The sequence below is a fragment of the Pimephales promelas genome, chromosome 17 (genome assembly GCF_988280905.1).
Source record: "Pimephales promelas chromosome 17, fPimPro1.hap1.1, whole genome shotgun sequence".
NCBI classification, from domain to species: Eukaryota; Metazoa; Chordata; class Actinopteri; order Cypriniformes; family Leuciscidae; genus Pimephales; species Pimephales promelas.
Genome location: NC_142785.1, coordinates 4,162,525 through 4,186,985, shown reverse-complemented (window position 1 = coordinate 4,186,985; position 24,461 = coordinate 4,162,525). Strand labels below are relative to the sequence as shown.

General features: G+C 39.3%; 1 protein-coding gene across 8 annotated transcripts; it reads left to right on the top strand.

The window, feature by feature from the left end:
- Positions 1–172: 172 nt before the first annotated feature.
- LOC120468993 (uncharacterized) lies at positions 173–24,373 on the top strand. 8 transcript variants are annotated; one of them, XM_039657665.2, is made up of 13 exons: positions 173–312; positions 2,642–2,938; positions 3,602–3,901; positions 7,644–7,949; positions 10,126–10,236; positions 12,440–12,601; positions 12,936–13,226; positions 14,754–14,804; positions 14,889–15,143; positions 16,072–16,419; positions 21,148–21,414; positions 22,954–23,205; positions 24,164–24,373. In XM_039657665.2, exons 1-13 carry the CDS (start codon positions 261–263, stop codon positions 24,187–24,189), a joined length of 2,718 nt encoding a protein of 905 aa, XP_039513599.2. In that variant the 5' UTR covers positions 173–260; the 3' UTR covers positions 24,190–24,373. The 8 variants fall into 8 exon arrangements, with proteins under 8 accessions (XP_039513599.2, XP_039513598.2, XP_039513602.2 ...); XM_039657664.2 differs by having other exon boundaries at positions 14,886–15,143; XM_039657668.2 differs by lacking the exon at positions 2,642–2,938 and having other exon boundaries at positions 14,886–15,143.
- The last annotated feature ends 88 nt before the right edge of the window (positions 24,374–24,461 follow it).

Sequence of the window (24,461 nt, the reverse complement as noted above, 5' to 3'; positions counted from 1 at the left end):
TCTTTGAACATCTCTCTCTCTCTCCCTCTCTTAGTAGCCCGTGTTTATGCCCCTGAATGACTGCATTGAACAGTAGATATAAAGTTGGTACACCCCCTTTCAAGCACACAGTATCTTTTCCTTTGCCCACTTGATCCCCGCCTACTGTCCCCTGTCCCTATATAAGTGTGTTTTTCGTTATCCAATACAAAGAGCAAGAAGCGATGAAAGAAAGAAATAGAGTAATGATAAGGAGTATGTTCGCACTCCAGTAAATCGGCATGAAGTTTAAAGTCCTGTTCTATTTATGGCTGCTGGGCCTAATAAAGCCAGGTGAGTACTATAGCCCACGCGTCACATTACAGGAACAATGCTACATCTATTGTTAAGGTTCTCTAAAGATCTCATTGCCAAGACAAAAAGGGATTTAATGTTTGCTATATTTTGTAATTGTCCTCGACTGAATTTTAAAGTTTGAAACTGGACTTTGCTTACAATATATTTGCAGTACAGTGTTGTTGTTTTTGAATGCCTTTTTTGTATTTCCGGCATTATTGAAGATAACCAAAACCTGAATGAGTGTAAATTTGCCCAGAGATGAACAATGACTGTGTGATTCAAATTTTGCATACCAGAAATGTCCAAGTTGTTTGTTTCAACAGCCTCCTTTCATAAATGGAAAATATTAATAGTCATTAAATAATCTGATTAACAATTCACAATGGCACTTAAGTATTTTTTAATAATTATTTTTGTTGCTGTTGTTGTTGTTATGAATAGCCCTCTAATTAAAATGTACATTTTTTTATATCCTCTTTTTATTAAAAAAAAATTATTTAGCACACTTAATACAGCATGCCATCTTTTAAATCAGAAATGCAAAGAAGAAAGCTTGAATTTATAATGATAGACAAAAGCCAAGAAAGGCATTAGTTTGTGTTATCCAGTCATGGGAATAATAATATCATGCGTAGTCCACATAGAGAGGTCTAGTAAGAAGGCCTAGTTAATTATTATAAAGAAGATCCAGTTCTGCTGAATGTTTAAACCTTTAAGTGTCTGATCCAGATGTTTGATCAATGTGTTGTGACCTTATTTTTTAAGCAGTACTAAATCAAGCACAGGCTTAGAGCTGCTCCTCAGGTTTTTGGATTGAAGTGCCCCTATTATGCTATTTTAAAAGTTCCTAATTTTGTTTTGGAGGTCTCGTACAGGTTTGCATGCATCCAAGGTCAAAAACACAATATACATTGCACACACCTAATTTCTCAAAGAGTCTGACAGCAGCTCATTCAAAGAAACGTGAGACTCTGATCTGATTGGTCAGACGGCCCAGTCTGTTGTGATTAGACTACCGCTTACATCACTACTAACATATCTGAATTTCAGCTCCAGAGGCTTCCTTAGCAGTTTTATACACAGTGATATGAACTTTAACATTGGCGTGGGTTTTACTAAATCAATTCCAGCACGGTTCCCCATCTTTTAAAGGGATAGTTCACTTTAAAATACATTTTGGGTATGTTTTATCTTACCTCAGAGGCATCCAAGATGTGGGTGTCTTTGTTTCCGCAGTATTTTCAATTTGTATATTTTTAGGTCAAACCGTTCTTGTCTGTCAGTCATATAATGGAGGTAAATGGGGTCCACCTCAAAGAGCATGCACAGAGAAATCCAAATTAAATATGTAAATGTAAGTACACATTGATGGCCTAAGACACGAAACGAGCAGTTTCTGTGAGAAAATGTACAGTATTTATATTGTTTTTACCTCATGCAACCACAGCCACGTCCAAGTGATCTGAGGGCGTGGACGCTTTGGTCTGCGCAAGCACCGGAAGTGATCTCTCACGCGTGTACTTCACTCATTGTTTACACGGAGATTTCGGAAGCATTAGCCTACCTTTCATTTTAAAGATCTAAACATATTTAGATATACAGGAAATCGCAATGGAAGACAATTTCGATATGTCAACAGAACGTTTTCACTTCCGGCGCTTGTGCAGACCGATACGCCCTCGCCTTCAGATCACTTGGACGTGGTTACAAGAGGTAAAAACGATATACATACTGTTCGTTTTCTCACACAAACCGCTCGTTTCGTGTCTTAGGCCATCAATGTGTACTTACATTTACGAGTCATTAAATCATGTTTAATTTGGACTTCTCTGTGCATGCTCTTTGAGGTGGTGACCATAGACCTCCATTATATGACTGACAGACAAGAACGGTTTGACCTAAATATATCAAAATTGAAACTGGAAACAAAGACACCTACATCTTGGATGCCCTTGAGGTAAGCTAAAACATACCCAAAATTTCAAAGTGAACTATCCCTTTAAGTAGATTCGCAGCACTGAAAACAGCATCTTCTCAGCTATCTACAGTGTCTGAGGGCGGGTCAAACTAGACCTTCTAACTAAGCAGGCAGCCAATGAAGACCATAGGCTGGCATTATGCAAATATTGTTACATTGGTATGCAACAGGAAGTGTGACTGGAATTGAGACTGCAACAGCAGTTCAGAATCGATTCTTTCTTTTAAGAGACAATAATTTCATTTGTTGTGTACTTTGATCTTTAAAACTTTAAACTCCACTTTAAGAGTCTGGAAATTTAAATGGTTTTCCTTTCATCTTTTTCTGGCCTTCTCTTAAACCCAGGCTCCTCTGCAGACGTCTCTGTGTCTCCGGGCTCCTCAGCTGTCCTCAACTGCTCCTTTACACTGCCGCCTCTAATTGACGATTCACTGTTAAACATTACCTGGTCCTTCGGTGGTTTAGACATTGCCTCAAGGAATCACACTCAACCAGGCTTCTTCTTGAACACAACTGCTTCCTTCATTGGCTCCTTCCCACTGACTGTATACAATGCCACTCCAGAGCAGCAAGGGGTGTATGAGTGCAGGGTGAACTATAATGAAACCGATTACTTCACAGAGGTGACTCTGACAATACTTGGTAAGTCTCACATAGTGCATCTCACATAGGTCACATGTACAGGGGTTGGACAATGAAACTGAAACACTGGCCAATGTTGGAGGTTTCACATCTATATGCATGGCGGCCAATCTTCAGAGTGAAGCACGGGTGGATCGGTGATGGTTTGAGCTCCAATATCATGACAATCCTGATTGTATTTGATGGACACGACACTGCCGAGGACTACCAAACCCTTCTGGAGGATCATGAGCACCTGATGCTCAAACCGTGTATCAGCATGATCATGCACCAACACACACAGCAAGACTTGTGACAGAAGGGTTTGATGAAGATGAAAGTGACGTTGAACATCTCCCATGGTCTGACAGTCACCAGATCTAAATATTATTGAGGTGTTTTGGAGGAGCGAGTCCACCAGCATCATAGAGTGACCTGGACACTGTTCTGGAAGAGGAACGGCTCATAATCCCTCTGGTCACTGTGAAGGACTTCTATCTGTCAATTGGTGCTGTATTTGGATGCAAAATGAGACCATTCTAACAAATTATTGTGTAGTAAAACCAGGTGTTTCAGTTTTTTTGTCCAACCCCTGTATGAAAACGCAGGACCAATGTCCAAATTATTCATGTATAAATAAATATAATGCATATGCCAGACAAGCGTATCCTAAATCTCTTACAGTTCCTCCACTGGTTTCCCTCATCTTACCTGAAGTATTCCTGAAAAGAAAAAGTGTGTTCGAATGTTGGGCAAGAAGCTTCAGTCCTCCACAAATCATGTTTACATGGACACGAGCAGGAAACAAAATCCAAGAACCCCAAAAGCTGCAAGTGAACCGTACAGAGGACGGGCTGTACGATGCAGTCAGCTGGCTAACCTTGACCCCTGAAATCTCTGACCAGAACACAAGCTTTGGCTGCAAGGTGCAACATACAGCCCTGGTGAAACCTATCCTTGAGGAGTTCACACCTTACATTATAGGTATTCAGAATGCACATTTGATTGGTAATGTCATTCATTTGAAACAGGATGCAACTTTTTCTGTAACAGTATAGACCTTATCAACACAGTCTCATCCCAAGACGTCGTATAACTGACGTTTTGGGACGTCTTTTGACCATACGTCAATATTCGCCTTTTTAGGGCCCCCTTAAACGTCGGTAGATGAGGTTATGGGATCCTAACTCTACCCCATACCTAAACCTAACCCGTCACCTAACTGACGTTAAAGGTAAAGCGTCAGTTGTATGACGGCCCGGGATCGCCATCTACCGACGTTTAAGGGGGCCCTAAAAAGGCGGATATTGACGTATGGTCAAAATACTTCCCAAAACGTCAGTTATATGACGTCTTGGGATGAGACTGTGTTAACCTTATGCACGCGGACTCCGTCATCTTTAGAATATTGTCTTTGAACTTCCGGTTTTGCGGCCGCTCTGTATATTTCTATGGCATCGCTGTCGAGGAGTAATTAGCTGGTGAAGTGGATTTACTTATTGTAGAGTTAAAGGGTTAGTTCACCCAAAAATGAAAATTCTGTCAGTATTTACTCACCCTCATGTTGTTCCAACCCCGTAAGACCGTTCATCTTCGGAACACAAATTAAGATATTTAAGATATTAAGATCGCTCCTGCATACAGTCCGTAGGCTTCTTGAGGGACTGGCTCTTGCTGTCCCCGAAAAGTCATTAAAGACATCGTTAAAATAGTCCAAGTGACTACAGGGGCTCAATCTTAAGTTTATCAAACGACGAGAACACTTTTGTGCACAAAAAAACAACAAAAATAACGATTTTATTTCAACTATTCGTCTATTTCTCCCTCTGTGCGAGTCAGGTTACTAGTTTAATAGCGTAAGCTTCTGTTATTGTACGTCACACGCATCACACACACATGACCAGCGTCGGCCAATAGTGAGCCTACGTGTGACGTAGCTTTACGCAATCACACTACGTTAACTGACTTACAGGCTCATGGAGAAGGAAGTGAATAGTTGAAATAAAGTCGTTATTTTTGTTGTTTTTTTGCGCACAAAAGTGTTCTCGTTGTTTGATAAACTTAAGATTGAGCCCCTGTAGTCACTTGGACTATTTTAACGATGTCTTTAATGACTTTTCGAGGACAGCAAGAGCCAGTCCCTCAAGAAGCCTACGGACTGTATGCAGGAGCGATCTTAATATCTTAAATATCTTAATTTGTGTTCCGAAGATGAACGAACGTCTAACGGGGTTGGAACAACATGAGGGTGAGTAAATAATGACAGAATTTTCATTTTTGGGTGAACTAACCCTTTAACAAAAAGTTATCATGAGCATTGTAATGTTTATCTTAAGCATTGTAAAGCAGATGTATTAACAAATGTCGACCAGGAATTTTTTTACGAGCAGTTTATTCATACCTATGCAAGATCGCTGTGAAAATACAGACCGGAAGTCAAAAGACAACAAGCGCAACGCTGAAAAGGGGCGGGGCTACATAAGGTCTATAACATGTACAGGTTTGTTCAGCTTATTTTACATTAGTTGCATGCATTTTACTACTCAATCAAGTGGCTTCATCAGTTCACGTCGCAAGTTTTTTTGCAGAATCGTGCAACTTATGCTGTGGGATTTGTCTCAGGCATCACTTACAATTCGCCTTTGGCTAAGCCACGCCCTATAATGTAGATTGACCAATCACAGCGCAGCCAAGAACGAGCTCCCACAGAGGTCGGACACTTTTTCACAGCGCTCCATTGACTTTCAACACAGGCGTTTCATATTTTCGGTCTCGGCGGGCTATTACCGTCGTAGTTTTATCGAAAAAATGGTCAAACGTTGTGCCTGGGGCATTTGTAACAATGATGCGCGTTTCTCAGAGAGGTTGGAAAGGGATGTCCGTTTTTTCCCTTCCCAAAACAGAAGTCAAATCCTCCAAGTGTCGACTTTGGATTAAACTGAATGGACGTCCTCAGTCAGCTAAACCCCGCAAAGATCAACAAGCACATCTTTTTTTTGCTTCAAACCTTATTGTGAAGTTATACTAGTTAGACCGTTTTATAATGTTTTAGGTTATGATTTCGGTTCTCATACTGGTTGTTGATACGTTAGCACACGCCGCTAATAAATACAACGTTATACTCGTGTAGTCCGTTTGCTTTGTAATAATAACGATTATAGAAGTGAATTGAGACCTACCCAGCTTTGCATGAACAGTGTCGCTCCCTGATATTGTTAATCCCAGCCTCCGTCTCGATTAGTAGGAAATGCGGTGGTTCATTTTTTGACTGTGACCGGTAACGTTATGCTTTTGGATGCCTTGTTTTTTCTTGTGTTTCACCTGTATGTCTTGAATATAGCCTTCGAACGCATATTGCAGCCCCTTTGCCTACTTCTATCGGACACTTTATTTGCTGCTTTATAAAAGTTTGATAACATTTCCAGACTGATCTCATGAAGTAGCGTGTGTATGACACGCCAATTCGTATTTCCATTTTTGGCGTGCTATCAAGACGCATAATCGCCTTTCAGCGTGTTTATGAACGCCGTTGACTTAACGTTATATAAATATATGACTTACCTCAATATGACCCGTCCCTAAACCTAACCGTCACTGGGGTTAATGGCATTTATGACTGTTCCCTTACCATCCTAGGTAAAAAAAAGATATGACTTACCGCAACCCCATCCCTAAACTTAAAGGGTTAGTTCACCCAAAAATGAAAATTCTGTCAGTATTTACTCACCCTCATGTTGTTCCAACCCCGTAAGACCTTCGTTCATCTTCGGAACACAAATTAAGATATTTAAGATATTAAGATCGCTCCTGCATACAGTCCGTAGGCTTCTTGAGGGACTGGCTCTTGCTGTCCCCGAAAAGTCATTAAAGACATCGTTAAAATAGTCCAAGTGACTACAGGGGCTCAATCTTAAGTTTATCAAACGACGAGAACACTTTTGTGCGCAAAAAAACAACAAAAATAACGACTTTATTTCAACTATTCACTTCCTTCTCCATGGGCCTGTAGTCAGTTAACGTAGTGTGATTGCGTAGAGCTACGTCACACGTAGGCTCACTATTGGCCGACGCTGGTCATGTGTGTGTGATGCGTGTGACGTACAATAACAGAAGCTTACGCTATTAAACTAGTAACCTGACTCGCACAGAGGGAGAAATAAACGAATAGTTGAAATAAAGTCGTTATTTTTGTTGTTTTTTTGCGCACAAAAGTGTTCTCGTCGTTTGATAAACTTAAGATTGAGCCCCTGTAGTCACTTGGACTATTTTAACGATGTCTTTAATGACTTTTCGAGGACAGCAAGAGCCAGTCCCTCAAGAAGCCTATGGACTGTATGCAGGAGCGATCTTAATATCTTAAATATCTTAATTTGTGTTCCGAAGATGAACGAAGGTCTTACGGGGTTGGAACAACATGAGGGTGAGTAAATACTGACAGAATTTTCATTTTTGGGTGAACTAACCCTTTAACCGTCTCTGGGGTTAATGGCATTTATCACTGGAGATTTGACTGCGTGTTCAGACACGCGGAATGACGCGGACGTTAATGGCGTAGACATATACGCATACACGCGGATACACGCGGATAGCACAAAATGCGTGGAGATGACACGCCACCTGACTCGAAAGTGGCGTATATGTTTACACAACAGTCATGATGTCATGTTGACATTTCAGCAGGAAGAGACTTTTACTATATTTAATTCTTTTTTATCTCTTTTTTTAGTTCTTCCGATAGTCACTCTCTCAACTGTTCCCTCATCTTCCCACTCATCCCCACTCACCCTCTCCTGTGACATCAGTGGATTCTACCCTAACAACCAATCCGTTCAATGGATCCAGAATGGAAAGGTTCTTCCTGAGCTTCCCGTGTCCATCCAGAATGAGGATGGGATGTATATGAGACATCAGTATCACACCTTGAGTGTGGAGGAGAGGAGCAGAGGAGGAGAGGTCAAATGTGTGGCCCAGCAACACAATGTGCAAGAACCTGCCTATGCAACCATTGACCTTTCCACTGATGACCCACGTGGTATGGGAGAAAAGGACTTTACTTGCTTTCTTGCACTTCACTGCTCCTGGAGGACCACATTCCTGCAGATTATATCTCACCACACACCTGCCTGGGATTTTCTTGTGATCTAATACCTTGGTAAGGTGTGCTTGCTCAGCTGGTTAAGGTGGGATTGACATCTGCTGGAATATGGCCCTTCAGGAGGAGGATTGGACATTATTAGCCTACTTTTGTTGCAATCAAGTTCTCATGGGAAGTTTATATTTGTAAGTTTAAGTCATAATTATGATGTCAGCTGTATTGAAATCATTTTGGTGAGAGCAATATGGCGATGTATCATTTCTACATAAAAGATTTTTTTAACTCTAAACCTAGAAAATGGTTAGGAATGGTCATTGGGTGCGTTTTTTTTTATGATAAATGTAAAATATATATTTTTAATTTCCATTAATACAGATGATGCATCCATTATGACTGAGGCCCCGTCCACACAACTGCGTTTTCGTTTAAAAACGGAGAATTAAAACGAATATGATCTCCGTCCACACCAGCGTTCTATCTGCGTATTAGAATTGAACTCCGTCCACATTACTCCGTCCAGATCTGAAAATGCAGATCACGTGACCATTCACCAACACAGGCCATGCACGTGCCGGTGTAAACAGAAAACGGATTGACTATAGAGAGCCTAAGTCCCGCCCCTCCGCTTCCGGCTCATGGGACCTTATTTTGGAAAAAATATAAATGGTAGTCAATGGCGAGAGACAACAGGTGTGCCTGACCTCAGTAGTCATGGCAACAATAATCAGACACACCTGAATTAATCAAGTTTGGCCAATAATAGCAGACAGGAAACAAGGAGCTGGCTTAAGTTCAGGAAGTAGTGCAGCTGTGCATAAAGTCAATTCTGAAAGTCAAAAACGTCGCAGTTTGTCATACAACAGAAGAGTAACATTTAGTTTAATGTGAAAATCGCTCAGGAAGCGAAACGAGATCCGCTGCTCGTGTGTGTGCAGTCTGGTACAAAACATTCAGGTATGACGGCGTAACGTTACGATTATAACGTAAGACTGTAGAAACAATGACAGACGTTAGCCTCCGTAAAGTTAGCTTCATTCATTGAGAGAAAATGTGCGCCTTTGGGGTTTATAGTCTTTGTAATTACATATTTTCACAGTCTTATACCTCAATGGTTTTACATCAAACTGCGACTTTCTTTACTTTAAAATGTATCTTTTAAATTGACAAACATCATATGTGTAATTCAAACGAGATCAAAATATTTGTTGTCTCTCGCCATTGACTACCATACAATATTTTTCCAAAATAAGGTCCCATGGTGGTCGACCGGAAGGGGAGGGACTTAGGCTCTCTATTCCTCAGACGGGTCCAGGGACGGGTCATGTGATAGGTGGCTGACCAATCAGGGAAGGACACGTCATGACTGATGACACCCAATCATAGAGCCGAGCGTGAGCCTCTGTGTCAATGTTTCTAAAGTCCTCCGTTTTGTGCCGTCTTCACTAAGGCCCTGTTTACACGAGAACGCTTGCGGGTGAAAACGTACAAATATTTTATCGGATGTGCCTTTAGTTTACACGGCGACGGCATTTTTGGATCTTAAATACGCAAAAAATTTAAACCACCCTCCAGAGTGGAAATCGTAAAAATGCTCCACCGCCGCGGTCCCGTGTAAAGGGTAAAAACTGGTAAAAACGCAAAAGTCTACTAGACAGTGAAGGTTGTACGCAGGTGTTGTTGTGTGGCAGTGCTCCACATCGCCACCTAGCCACCTGGAGTGCATACTACATTGAATTTCTCACACTTTTGCCTCACCATATGCACATGGATTTCCCACCCAAAACGCTCGTCTAAACGCAGAATAAAAAGTGATAAAGCAACGTCACTTTTGCGTTTTCTCTTCAGATCGTTTCCGTTTAAACATAGCCTAAAATGCCCTCCGGAGATTCAATACCCCTAAACGGGGCTGCAGCGTTCCTAAACTTCTCCATTTTAGGTCTTCGTTTTTTTCTGTTTTTGTCTGGATGGGAGGTGCAAACGTAGCAAAAGGTCTCTGTTTTTAAATTAATTCGTAGTAGTGCGGACGGGGCCTGACTCTGACTCACCCACAACTTAAAACTTCTGACTTAAAGAAAAATATATTTTATACATGTACTGCTCTAATCTCTTTCAGTGCAAAACCCAGGTCTGAATAAGTCAGCCAAGGCTTCGGTAGCGATGATGATCATTTCAATCACCCTTGTTTTATTGCTCTGCTTGGGATTTTCTTGGAAGAGAAGGGATGGTAAGTCTAGTTACACACCAATGACTTAAAGGAGAACTCCGGCGAACAATGAACCTTTGGTCTAATAAAACATCGGTACCTAGTCAATCGTTCTCTGAGATTTGTTTTCATGATAATCGAATGTAAAGAGTTTTATCTCTAAAAACTGTTTAGCGTATAATGCTAGTAATGGGGGCAGGGCCGGCTTTGCCGACAGGCGACACAGGCGGCCGCCTGGGGCGCCATCTGCTGGACGGGGCGCAAATTGCAGAATTGAAAAAAAAAAGTTAATTAAATGTATGTATCGTATGATGAAAGCTGCACACACGCTGTACACTTTTACTGTGCATTGTCCACACACTGCTTGTTTTTGTACATTTCTTTTATACAATCCTAAAAAAACGACTGAGTCACTCTGACAGGCAGCTGTCAAACTCACGCGCGTTGCTCAGCAACCGGGAGTGGCGCGAAAACATTCTCACAGCTGGTTTTAGCGCTTTAGTTTCCTCGGTGTGTTCCACGCGGTTCCGTGCCGTCGGCTCAAAATAGTCCTCGTCGTCGTTTGTTTCGCCCGATTCGACATGTTGACAAGGGGATGCCCGCGTATATTCAAAACGGTAAGCATGCGCTGCTTTGTTTACGTTATGTGTAACGTTATCTGCGGCGGCAGCGTCGGTTTCCTTTTTGAATGACGAATATAGACTAAATCTGCAGAAATAGAAAGTTGGCTCATTGCACGCAGACGCAGAACGCACATTCTAGCTGACAGTCACCTGTTCTCACTTCTGGGCTTTGGGGTATATATGACCCCAACAATTTATTGAGTAATTGTACAAAAAATATTATTTTTTAATCATACAAATATTATATTTTTTTGTTTACTTCTCATCTATTCATTAATGCTGTGTTTTTGGAGATATACATTTTTATCCATTTACCACACAATTCCTCAACTACACCATTGGCTTGCATATGAAATATTATTTTTTATGATACATTGCATTTATGCTCTAGTGCTAGGCCTTCATTTCTGTGTAAAAATGTTCAGATTTATGCCGGATTTATGTATATATATATATATATATATATATGGGGGGGGGGGGGGGGCACTCTCGCCTTGGGCACCAAATAACCTAGAGCCGGCCCTGAATGGGGGCATTGAGTAAGTAAAAAGAAATCGCCAGTTAATACCACTAACAAGGCTCAAAATAGCCCCACACTAACGCAGTAACATAATGAGGCTCCATACATGCAAAATGACGCATTGAGAACTTTGTAAGTGTACAGACCGTTTAATAAGAAGATACTTTATGAAGACGGTTCACTTCGCGTATACAGACAGGAGCCATCTTAAAAAATAGTCTCGATAAGTCGATCCCCGAACGCCGCTCATACAGTTCAGAAGTTTGTTGAACTTCATACAGTTCAGATCACTCAGCACGACGTTCGTGGTTTGACTTATCGAGACTATTTTTTAAGATGGCTCCTGTCTGTATACGCGAAGTGAACCGTCTTCATAAAGTATCTTCTTATTAAACGGTTCTTTTTGCATGTAGGGACCCTCATTATGTTACTGTGTTAGTGTGGGGCTATTTTGAGTCTTGTTAGTGGTATAAACTAGCGATTTCTTTTTACTTAGTCAATGCCCCCATTACTAGCATTATATGCTAAACAGTTTTTAGAGATAAAACTCTTTACATTCGATTATCATGAAAACAAAACTCAGAGAACGATTGACTATGTACCGATGTTTTATTAGACCAAAGGTTTATTGTTCGCCGGAGTTCTCCTTTAAATGTTATCACAAAGCTTTCTGTTAGCAATTCCATTGACCTTAATGGGAGTTGCTTGATTCACACCTAAACGTATGTGACAAATTTGCCAATCTAGAAATATTTTGAGCCAATAAGATAAGCTGTAAATGTGACTTGTCACTCTAGCCTATTAGAAGCAAGGTATCAAGCGTTTCTTTGTTAGTGGTCCTGCTAGTGCTAACCCTGGATGTAAAAGCTTAATCTGCACTACTCCAGTGCAAAAAGCATCTTTCTCCATTGGTGGGTATTCAAAAGAGGCTGTGCATTCTAATTAAGTAATATTATTGAAAAGCGACATATAAATTGCAAATATTTCATCATAGTAGATTTGTTCAAGCCCTTAAAAGCATAAAATCCATTTCATGCTAACTCTTAACCCCCTTTTTTCCTCATGCATATCTTTTTCTCAGAAAAGCTGAAGTCTCTGAACATCTCAGCGATTGTTTTGCCACCCAGGGTGATTGTGGGTAAGAAAGGCAGAATCACTATCAGTGTGGAAGGCAGGTTGGCAGAGAGGGTACAAACGACATGGTTTCTGAATGATGTGCCCATCACAGACACTTCATACAAAGGTATCAGACAACTAAGACCACTACATATCCACCTTCATCCTTTACTATCAAGAGGACCATTTGGCCATTACAGTTTATTAATCAAACCTGATGAGTGATGACACATAAATTGATTATGGATAGAGGAATTGTGCTGTGAATTTGTATAAAACAATTGCAAATGAAATCATGTAATCTGGAACTAGTCAACACAGAATAGTAGAAACAAAACTATTTCCATGATGTTTGAAACTGACATTTAAATGAATTTATTATGAATTAACACTAACGTGCATTAGTAATTCAAAACGGCTGTTTGTTTATGCGTTTCATTCTCTCGTTCTCTCACACACAGAGAAAAAATATAGTCCGTTTCACTCGGCATCCTACACGCCTCGTAACTCTCGTGTGTCTGTGATGTCGGAGAAAGGCCCTCTGCTGCCCTCTACTGCCTCGGGATATTACAAGATACACACACAGATGCCACCGCGCTCGTCCTCCAGCCTAAACAAACAACTGTTCTCCTCTGTCACATTTATACCCGAGCTGTCCATTCACAAGGGCGCAGTCTTCAAATGCCACATCTCGTATAAAGGGAAAGACAAGATTGTGGCCGAGAGAGTGTCCGACAAGTTTGCTATTCTAGGTCAGAGGCCATGTTGAGGTGTAATGATGCATTCAAGTCCTCCTGGGAAGTTTGTATTTACTAGTTTGGAAGACGTAATTATGATGTCAGGTGTGTTTAAATTGATTAAAATATAGCGATACCTTTTCTACATAAAATTCAAAGATTTAAAAAATCTGTCAACTAAATGATGAATAAAAAAGTGCATCAGGGTTTTTTTTTATGCTTTTTTAGTTTTAATGTTAATGAGAAAAAAAACATTAATTTGAACAAATCTACCATTATAGATGCAGCATCAATTGCATCCAACATGTTTTGTAATTGACACACCCCCACCTCAAAAATTCTGAGTTTCCCACTCGTAATTACAACTTACTACAATCAACTCATAAATACGATCTTTCCTGTGACTTCAACGCACCATGCATTAACCTCATGATTTACCTGCAGCTTGCTTTATTTTCTTTGAAGCTATTGGAAAAATATCTCCAAAAAATAGTCTCATATCACCCCAAAATATAGAATTGGAAGAAATGATATTTTTCACAAAGAAATCAAGCCTGTTTATCAATGTTAATATTTTTGCAGTAGACATTATTTTCATGATAATTAATCTTTTTGTAACTTATTCTAAAAGTGTGATTTATTACAATTTCTACAAATGCAAATTCTACAATTAATTATAAATATTTCAGGAAAACTTTACTTGAAGGGATGTGCATAAGACTGACATGACACCTTCATAATCATGACATGACATATGCATGTTTGTGACATCTGTCATTAAGTATCATTCGCTCAATTATGACATTTTTAATGCAAATATGATCTTTATTATGACACCTTGACATAAACCAATACATTATCATAACCTGTCAGTGTCTTTGTCATGACAACTTGACATTACTAAGACAATACAACCTGTCATAAACATGACAGATTAATGATCAAACTTAAGAAAGCACCTAGCTTTATTGGTTAACACTACATTAAACTCTCAGGTGGTTGGTTTTGACATTGGCTGTCATGAGGCCATTATGATTTATGTTGTCTTGTTAATGTCAAGTTGTCATAACAAAGACATCTTAAACAATTTCATATTTGCATTCAAAAAGTCATATTTGAGCGAATGACACTTAAAGTTGTCATAAACATGCATAAAACCTCCTTCATATTCATGATTATGAAAGTGTCATGTCAGTCTTATGCACACCCCTTCAAGTAGGCTAAAGTGTTACCAATATGTTTATAAATATATAGGCTATTAAATACTATATATATATATATATATATATATATATAGTTTGTTTGTTTTTACATTACAGTAATGGAAATTGGAATATTATTTTTTTTAAGTTGATTTTACAGTGAAATATGGCCCAGATGTTGACCCAGGCTTGGCGAGGTTCACCTCCAGTTGGTTTCAGCTTCTGGTTCCTGTTAATCATTTATGTTCTCTCATATAAAACAAGATGCAGGTTTACATCTATTTTCATTTCATCATGGTTACATTTGTTCACATTAGTATTGTTTATTTTTTTGGTTTAGCACCACCGGAAGTTTCAGAGATCCAGTTCTCAGAGGCAAACGACGAAGGAGGTATCACAGAACACACATTCAAATATTTCAGACTTTTTAAACGCATCACGAAAGGTGGTCAGTAACGGACCCTCTCCCCAGGAGTTGTGACAATGATAGCCCAGGCCTCTCACTTTCATCCGGACGTCATCACCTTCCGCTGGTTCTGTGAGGGAGGCGAGCTGAGCCCGGTGTCCGTCCCGCCAGCGCTGGCAGCTCCTCGGCCCGATGTTGAAGGCTTCTTCTCAGCCATGAGCCAGTGCAGGCTGCCCAAAGCAGAGCTGGAGAGAGGAGAAGCCAGGGTGTGGGTCACCGTTCACCACGTGGCCCTAAAACAACCCATCACACGGGAAACCCGAGGTGAACACCAATGAAATAACTGAATTCTTGTCAATAGTTCACAGAAGAAGATCTCTTATTATTACTCACCCTCATGTCTTCCAAACCTGTAAGACTTTTTTTCATCTTCGGGCGTCGTTACGAGAATGTGCGTTGGAGATTATTATTTTGTGAATTAACTGGTAAATTGTGTTTTTAACGTGAACAAAGCACTCATGTCCCTTCATGAAATTGAGGGTAAACTGTCATATGGATTACGTTAAAGGGAAAGTTCACTTTGAAATTAATTTTTGATATGTTTTAGCTTACCTCAAGGGCATCCAAGATGTAGGTGTCTTTGTTTCCACAGTAGTTTCAATTTTGATATTTTTAGGTCAAACCGTTCTTGTCTGTCAGTCATATAATGGAGGTCTATGGTCACCACCTCAAAGAGCATGCACAGAGAAGTCCAAATTAAACATGATTTAATGACTCGTAAATGTAAGTACACGTTGATGGCCTAAGACACGAAACGAGCGGTTTGTGTGAGAAAACGAACAGTATTTATATCGTTTTTACCTCTTATATAGATAAAATTTGGACATGGCTGTGGTTACAAGAGGTAAAAACGATATAAATACTGTTCGTTTTCTCACACAAACCGCTCGCTTCGTGTCTTAGGCCATCAATGTGTACTTACATTTACGAGTCATTAAATCATGTTTAATTTGGACTTCTCTGTGCATGCTCTTTGAGGTGGTGACCATAGACCTGCATTATATGACTGACAGATAAGGACGGTTTGACCTAAAAATATCGAAATTGAAACTACTGCGGAAACAAAGATACCTACATCTTGGATGCCCTTGAGGTAAGCTGAAATACACCAAAAAATAATTTCAAAGTGAACTATCCCTTTAACAACAAAAACAAATGTTTGATCAAATAACTGACTTTTTTCTTTTTTTAGGATTCATAAAAAAGCCCACCGTTTCAGAAATCATCTCTCCCCTTTCATCTGCTGAGGAGGGACCTTTGACCCTGGCCTGTGACATAACTGGTTTCTACCCCCCTGAAATCTCTGTTAAGTGGCTGCGTCTTAAAGGGACTGAGATTGAGGAGGGAGAGGACAGCGAAGGGGAAATCCGAGAGGGAGCTGAGCTTTGGGGCCCTTTGCAAACTCTGCCGAGGACATTTCGAGTAAAAGCATTACTTAAAGAGCTGGATGAAACAGCGAGGGCAGCGGAGATCGTCTGCAGAGTGGCACACTGCTCCCTCCTGAAGCCTGTTGAGAGATTCTGGAGAAATGCTCAAATGGGTAAAAGGACACACTCAAAAATTATAGATTTCTGAAAATTAATAATCTTTTTCACGGTTTTGAAAGAAATTTTGTATGCTCACCAGTGCATTTATTTAATCAAATACAGTATATCATTATTATTACAATTTAAAAGAACTGTTCTTTGTTTTAATATTTGTATGTCATTTATTCCATTACTCCAGTCACATGATTAGTGTCACATGATCCTTCAGAAATCAGTCTAATATGTTGATTTGTTGCTAAAGAAACACTTCATTAGCAATGTTGCGCTGCTTCATATTTTTGAGGAAATCTTTTGGAACGTTATAATACATTTACTGTAATTTAATCAATTTAAAAGTAATAATATCTTCTTTTTTTACATATATCTTACTGACAGCAAAGTTTGAACAGTAGTCTGTAAATATTTAACTGTCCATCATCACTGTAATGATGAGGCAAGGATGAATCCAAATGCAGTCACTAATTTTAAGAATAAATCAAACAAAGGGGCAATCCAAGGAAAACAAAGAAACTCTGAAACAGGAAAACTTAGAAACAGGAACTCAGAACAAAGCTACATTCAAACAACGACCGACACCCAACAACTGAAACCCAGAGGTTTAAATACACTAAACAAGGGAACAAGGGGGCGTGGCTAATCAGAAACACCTGGGGGAACTCATAAACAAGAAAAACTACAAAGGACTACAAAACATGGTGCGGAACAGGAAATAACTAAAGTCCACACAAGACAAGGAAAACACAAGACAGGAATCGTGACAATCACTGAGAAAGAAATAAGGATGTTTCTAATTTTAAAAAGAAATGTAAATGCATATCATACATAGAGATCAATTTATTCATGTCAATTCTTATGTTTAATATGACTTGCTAGGGTATGCTAATCGTGCAGCTTGTTAAAGCAGCATTATGTCGTTTTTTTCAACCTTTATAATATTTTTCCAAAACCCTTGAGATGGTACATCGACTTACAATAGGTTGAATGACAGGTCTGCCATAGCCTGACGGTGTCTGTATCGCTTTTACTGGCACTCTGTAACTTCGGGGAGCGGGTAGGAACCTGAGCACAAAAAGAACTACAGAATCGCATCCAATGTAGACTGCATTGCTTTCTTTTGAGGGCGCTTAACACACTCAAGCGTCCCGTAGAGCCGGGGCGGGCAGCTCGCGCCAGCTCGAGACTGATTACTGAGTTTGTTAGGGGCTACATTCTTGCAAATGAATAATACATGATTAGATTGACAAAATAATCGGTCAGGATAACTATCCTATGTCTCCAGGCTGATAGTCATCTTTGTTACTTATTTTTCTGGTGAAAGTGTCTTGCCTCAGGCTATAATGCAAATCGATTTTTCAAATTTGCAGATTCATCTATGGTAGCTTGATATTATAATATTGACGACATGGCTATTATCTACCCACAAATATTGAATTGAATTAGCATATCCATTATCTCAGGCCCCGTCCACACTACTGCGTTTTCGTTTAAAAACGGAGACCTTTTGCTACGTTTGCACCTCCCGTCCACACTAAAACAGGAAAAACGAAGACCTAAAACGGAGAAGTTTAGAAACGCTGCAGCTGCGTTTTGCGTTTTGAAACGCCGGAGGGCGTTTAAGTGTGGACGAGACAAAACGGAGGAGTTTACAAACGATGACGCAGAGGCTCACGCTCGGCTCTATGATTGGGTGTCATCAGTCATGACGTGCCCTTCCCTGATTCGCCAACCACTGTTTACACCGGCGCGCGCATGCCCAGTGTTGGTGAATGGTCACGTGATCTGCGTTTTCAGTCGTTTTAATGTGGACGGAGATCAATTCTAATACGCAGACAAAACGCTGGTGTGGACGGAGATCGTATTCGTTTTAATTCTCCGTTTTTAAACGAAAGCGCAGTAGTGTGGACGGGGCCTAAAACAGTAGCCAATAGGCTAACGCTACTATGAAGACGCTGGCTTGTAAACGTGAGTTACGTGATCTTTTGACGTTTGAAAAAAATAAAGCCCATGAAATTATATTATAAGACATGCTGAAATATATGCCAATGAATGTACCTGGGATGAAGGCATTCACACGCAACGCTGGCAGTCTGTATTCCCTAGCGTAACCATGACAGATTTTACGACAGTAGTAGAGGACAATACTGTTTCCCAGCTGTAGGGGGACCCCGAGAGCAAAATTTTTCAAAAGTAATATAATGCTGCTTTAAGGACTCTGCGCTATATAAGTGAGTGTTATTAAAGGTGCAGGAAGCGATTTCTGAGAAATGCTGTTTATTTTTGAAACCAACCCAAACACCCAAGCCCCCCCCCCCCCCCCCCTTCATTGCTCCGCCCCCAAAATGCACAAACCCACAATGCAAGAGTGGATGTCCCTTTATCATAGCATAAGCAAAGCAAAATAATGCTTCACGAAAAATGACAAATGAACAACAAGAAAGAGAAAATGAACAAGCAGAAGTTGGTTGTTAGTGGCCAGCAGCTCCAAACAAACAATGACACTCAAAACTGTCCTGTTACTAGCTTACATTCTGTGAAACACAGCAAAACCAATGGAGTAGAAACATAGCAATCTATGTTTTCAGGCCTTCCTGCTTCGGTCTCTCCAGCGCTGGAAAGCTTTTTTAATTTTAATGTTGGTGCTAAACCTCTTGCCTGACCATAACCCTTCTTTTTCCAGTGATATTCCAGCCCGTTCTCATCCTTTAACGGCATATAGAACGCTATATGACAAAACGGCGCTATACTACGCACATGGCACCCTTTATCGTTAATATAACACGCAAACCCAAGACGTTATAAATCCTTTAGCGTGAATATGACACGCACACCGTACCCCACACCTAAACTTAGCCCTCACAGCACGTGTTATAACTTATATTAACGATAACGGGTGCCATGTGCGTAGTATAGCGCCGTTTTGTCATATAGCGTTCTATATGACGTTAAAGGATGAGAATGCGTTGGATATTCCTCTTCTCTTTTGGGGTAAACGATTATTAACTAAACGATTAGTTGGGCGATTATTTTATCGATTAGTCGACTAATCTAATGACTAATTGGACGACTAATATAAAGAATATTTTTTTCTGCTGCTCAATTAATAAAAAAACAATATCTCAAATAAATACTGGCATACTGAATCAAGATACTATAAGCTGGCTAACGTTAGTCTAATGTTATGTATTTGAACACCATCATAACTCTACAACCGCCAAAACCGTGTTATTAAAATATTTTTTACAAACATTTTTTATCATAGAGAATGTTTAAATATTAATATCAGCTGAGGAGGGAAACGGAGTCGGAGGCGGAGTTCACCTACTGATCAGAGCGCGTGCTGACACGGAGTTAAAGCCTTGTTTGTACTCGACACGTCCGCACGAGCGCGAATGTGCGCACGGCAAAAATGACCCGTTGGGTGCGCAAGACCAGGAAGACTGTGGCTGGCTGTGTGTATGCCTTTTTTTGTAACAACGCGCCCGGCGCCGCGTCCGGGAACAACTTCAAGCCGAATCTGCCCGAGCTTGTACGTCTCACCACACCGGCACCCAGTTTGCGCGTCTAAATTGCAATTTTTTTTCTTAAGGGTTTGTTTACTGTGTGTGATTCATTTAATGGATAGCACATTCACTTCAAGTTGTCTTCGTCCTCTATTCTGCAATGTTTCGGTCTCCCACGTGTGTGTGGCAAGCTGTACCGCCGTGAACATGCAAAAAATAAATAAATAAAGAAGCGTCGACGCAAAAATATGACGTTGACGCAATTTTGACGTCGAATCATCGACGCGCCACTACAATTTTGTAATGTCTCTCAGCCATCTCTCTTTCTACAGTCTTTCTTCAAATCTCCTTCTTTCTCTCTCTCTCTCCTCCCCCATCATAAGTGGATATAGACCATTTCATAAGATGTAAACAACACTGGTCCAGAAACACTTCCTGTTTCAGTTTGTAACTGTTTACTTTATTTCACATGTAAAGAAAACATCTTAAAGATGTTTGTTTAACTTTTTGAGTCCGTTTTAAATGTTCTGTTGGTTGTATTTTATCCCAGCTTTTATGTAGTGTTAAAAAACTGAAACAGGAAGTGCTTCTGGACCAGTGTGAAATGATCTATACCCCTTACTGCTGACCTCTCCTAACAGCGTTTCTCAGAAATGTCTTACTACCCCTTTAACTTTCCAAAAAATCAGACTTTCACCTTCTGGATGATAAAACTAAGGAAGACCAGACCCAGATAGCAAACTGACATTGAATCAGCGTGGAAATATGACATCGAAACAACGTTGATCTGACATTGTTTTGCTCATCGAATTAACGTTGAACCAACGTCAGACGCGTCATTCTTTCAAAACTAACGGAAAATCAACTTGAAATCAACGCGTTGTTTCAACGTTATGAAAGCAAACCAATTTTCGATTTTCATTTAGCTTTGAAGAATGCCGCGTCTGACGTTGGTTCAACGTTAATTCGATGAGCAAAATCAACGTTGTTTCACTGTCATGAGAGACGTCGTTTCCACGTTGATTCAATGTCAGTTTGCTGTCTGGGGAATATCTTAGAGGCTCTTTTGACACAATCACATAGCAAAGCCAAGCAACCACAAAGCAACACACTCAAAACAACTGAGAACCCTTTAACCATTAAGCAACACTCTGACAACCACAATCGGAGAATGCACACATTTTATGTTCACACCTCTTTCTTTCTCCGTCTTTTTCTCAGTTGCTCCCTCAATCCCTCGTTCTTTGTCGGTTCACTGGAGCAGGGATGGTGTGGGAATATTCTCTGCTCTCCTCTCTGGAGGAAAGCCTGTGCCGGAACTGCTCTGGGCGGCTGGTGGCACGACTGTCTCCAAGCTTTTGTCAAAAGAGAGAGAGGAAAAAAACAGCGAGGGGATACTCGTGCTCAAGAGCGTCTGTGCTTTGGTGAGGACTACAGGACGACAGGAAAGTGGCAGTCGCAGAGGAGGACAAGCACGCCGTAATTATGGTGAGTAGACTGAAATATTCTCTGCATCTTGAACAACCTTAATAAAGTTTTGGCTTCAATGAAACAACATGCAGGTCCCAGGCACCCAATAAATGGATAAACAGAAGGCGAAGATTAAAAAGCCTTTATTGAAACGGGCTTATTTCATAATAAAAAAGTTACAAGCCAACATGTTTCGTACGGAGGCGTATTGCATTCACTTGAAGAAAAATAATCCACTCTGTTTTTCTGAATTAATGAGTTAATTTTTCATGAGAAAAAAAAATTCTCTGTTTTTCTGAATTAATGAGTTAATTTTTCATGAGAATTTTTTTTTTGCTGTTTTTCTGAATTAACGAGTTAATTTTACATGAGAAATTTTTTTTGCTCTGTTTTTCTGAATTAATGAGATAATTTTTCATGAGAAAAAAAATTGCTCTGTTTTTCTGAACTAATGAGTTAATTTTTCATGAGAAAAATTTTTTTTCTCTGTTTTTCTGAATTAATGAGTTAATTTTTCATGAGAATTTTTTTTGCTCTGTTTTTCTGAATTAACGAGTTAATTTTTCATGAGAAATTTTTTTTGCTCTGTTTTTCTGAATTAATGAGTTAATTTTTCATGAGAATTTTTTTTTGCTGTTTTTCTGAATTAACGAGTTAATTTTTCATGAGAAATTTTTTTTTGCTCTGTTTTTCTGAATTAATGAGTTAATTTTTCATGAGAAAATTTTTTTTTATCTGTTTTTCTGAATTAATGAGTTAATTTTTCATGAGAAATTTTTTTTTTGCTCTGTTTTTCTGAATTAACGAGTTAATTTTTCATGAGAAATTTTTTTTGCTCTGTTTTTCTGAATTAATGAGTTAATTTTTCATGAGAAAAAAAGTTTTTCTCTGTTTTTCTGAATTAATGAGTTAATTTTTCATGAGAACATATTTTTTTCTCTGTTTTTCTGAATTAATGAGTTAATTTTTCATGAGAAAAAAAGTTTTTGCTCTGTTTTTTCTGAATTAACTCGTTAATTCAGAAAAACAGAGCAAAAAAAAAAATTCCATGAAAAATTAACTCGTTAATTCAGAAAAACAGAGCAAAAAAAAAAAAAATCCATGAAAAATCAACTCATTAATTCAGAAAAACAGAGCAAAATATTTTTTTTCTCATGAAAAATTAACTCATTAATTCAGAAAAACAGAGCAAAAATAAATAAATTCCATGAAAAATTAACTCGTTAATTCAGAAAAACAGAGCAAAAACTTTTTTTCTCATGAAAAATTAACTCGTTAATTCAGAAAAACAGAGTAGATTTTTTTTTTCTTCAAGTGAATGCAATACGCTTCCGTATGGGTCGAAACATGTTGGCTTGTAACTTTTTTATTATGAAATAAGCCTGTTTCAATAAAGGCTTTTTAATCTTCGCCTTCTCCTGTTTATCCATTTATTGGGTGCCTGGGACCTGCATGTTGTTTCATTGGATCCTTTCCCTACCCTAAGAGCACCTATCACGGATATACTTCACCTGAGCGCCTGGTTGAATCTCATCCAAGTTTTGGCTTATGCTACAGAAATCAGGCCACCCAGTGTGGACCATAATGCAGAATATGAAAAGATGAATGAAAGCGTGGAAGGAATGAAATCAGTGCAAGAAGACAAACAGCCTGAGCCGAATGAGCACGTGGAAGAGAATGATGATGAGGATATAGATCCATCATATATAAACACTGTGAGATTGAGGAAAGAGAGGAGAGAGCGTCTGAGAGTTACTGTGGAGATTACCCATCCTGCATTACGCTCGCCTGCGTACCTTACCTGGACAGGTGAATAATGTGTCTCTTGCTTTTTGTTGAGGTACAAGGTCCTGTGCATGCGTAAAGTTAGTACTTTACAAGATACTGTCAAATTAAACCACAAATAGACTCAATTATAAATGCCTAGCTCTTTACAATGCACGGGTCAAAAGTTTGGAATAATTAACTCTTAATATTAAAGGGATACTCCACTTTTTTTTTGGAAATAGGCTCATTTGACAACCCCACCAGAGTTAAACAGTTGAGTTTTACCGTTTTCAAATCCATTCAGCCGATTTTCGGATATTTAGAAGAATATCAGTAACCAGACCGTTTCTGGTCTCATTGACTTCCATAGTAGGTACTATGGAAGTCAATGAGACCAGAAACGGTCTGGTTACTGATATTCTTCTAAATATCCGAAAATCGGCTGAATACATCTGAAAACGGTAAAACCCAACTGTTTAACCTTTGGGGGAGTGGTAAAATGAGCCTATTTCCAAAAAAAGGGGAGTATCCCTTTAAATGTTTTTTCAAGTAAGTTTCTTATGTTCACTGAGGCTGCATTTATCTGACAAAAATACAGTCAAATATTGTGATATAAAATAACTGTTTCCTATTTGAATATATATTAAAATGGATCATTTATTCCTGTGATCAAAGCTGAATTTTCCACATCATTACTCCAGTCTTCAGTGTCACATGATCCTAAATCATTCTAATATGGAGATTTGATGCTCAAGAAACATTTATGATTATTATCAATGTTGAAGACTGGTTTTGTGGAAGCCGTGGTATTTGACATTTGAGGTAAGATCAATAAGGATGCATTAAAGTAATTCATTAATTATTCTAAACATTTGAACTCCAGTGCAATACGGTTGACAAATATGTTTAAAATGATGTACACTCTCACATGAGATGAAGAAGACTGCAATCTGGGGCCGAGATTAGAGGGTGAACTTTACTTCTCTGTGTTGTTTTGCAGAGCCTGCAGAGGAAGTGTCATCTTGACGACCATCAAGATTATTTCGAAATCTACATCCTCTCTGGACGTCCACCCATCACTGAGAACCTGATTCTTTGTACCTTTGCTGTTATATTTATTTTCTCTTTTTTTCACTAATATGATATTTAGCATTCACTTAACACTTTTGAATTACCATCCATTTTCATTAAATAAACTCTTTAAAATGAGGCCTAAGCTATGTGTTTGTTTAAAAAATAAAAACTGTGAGAAAGAAAGAATGAATGCACCACTGTGACTAATTTTGTCCAAGTCAGCA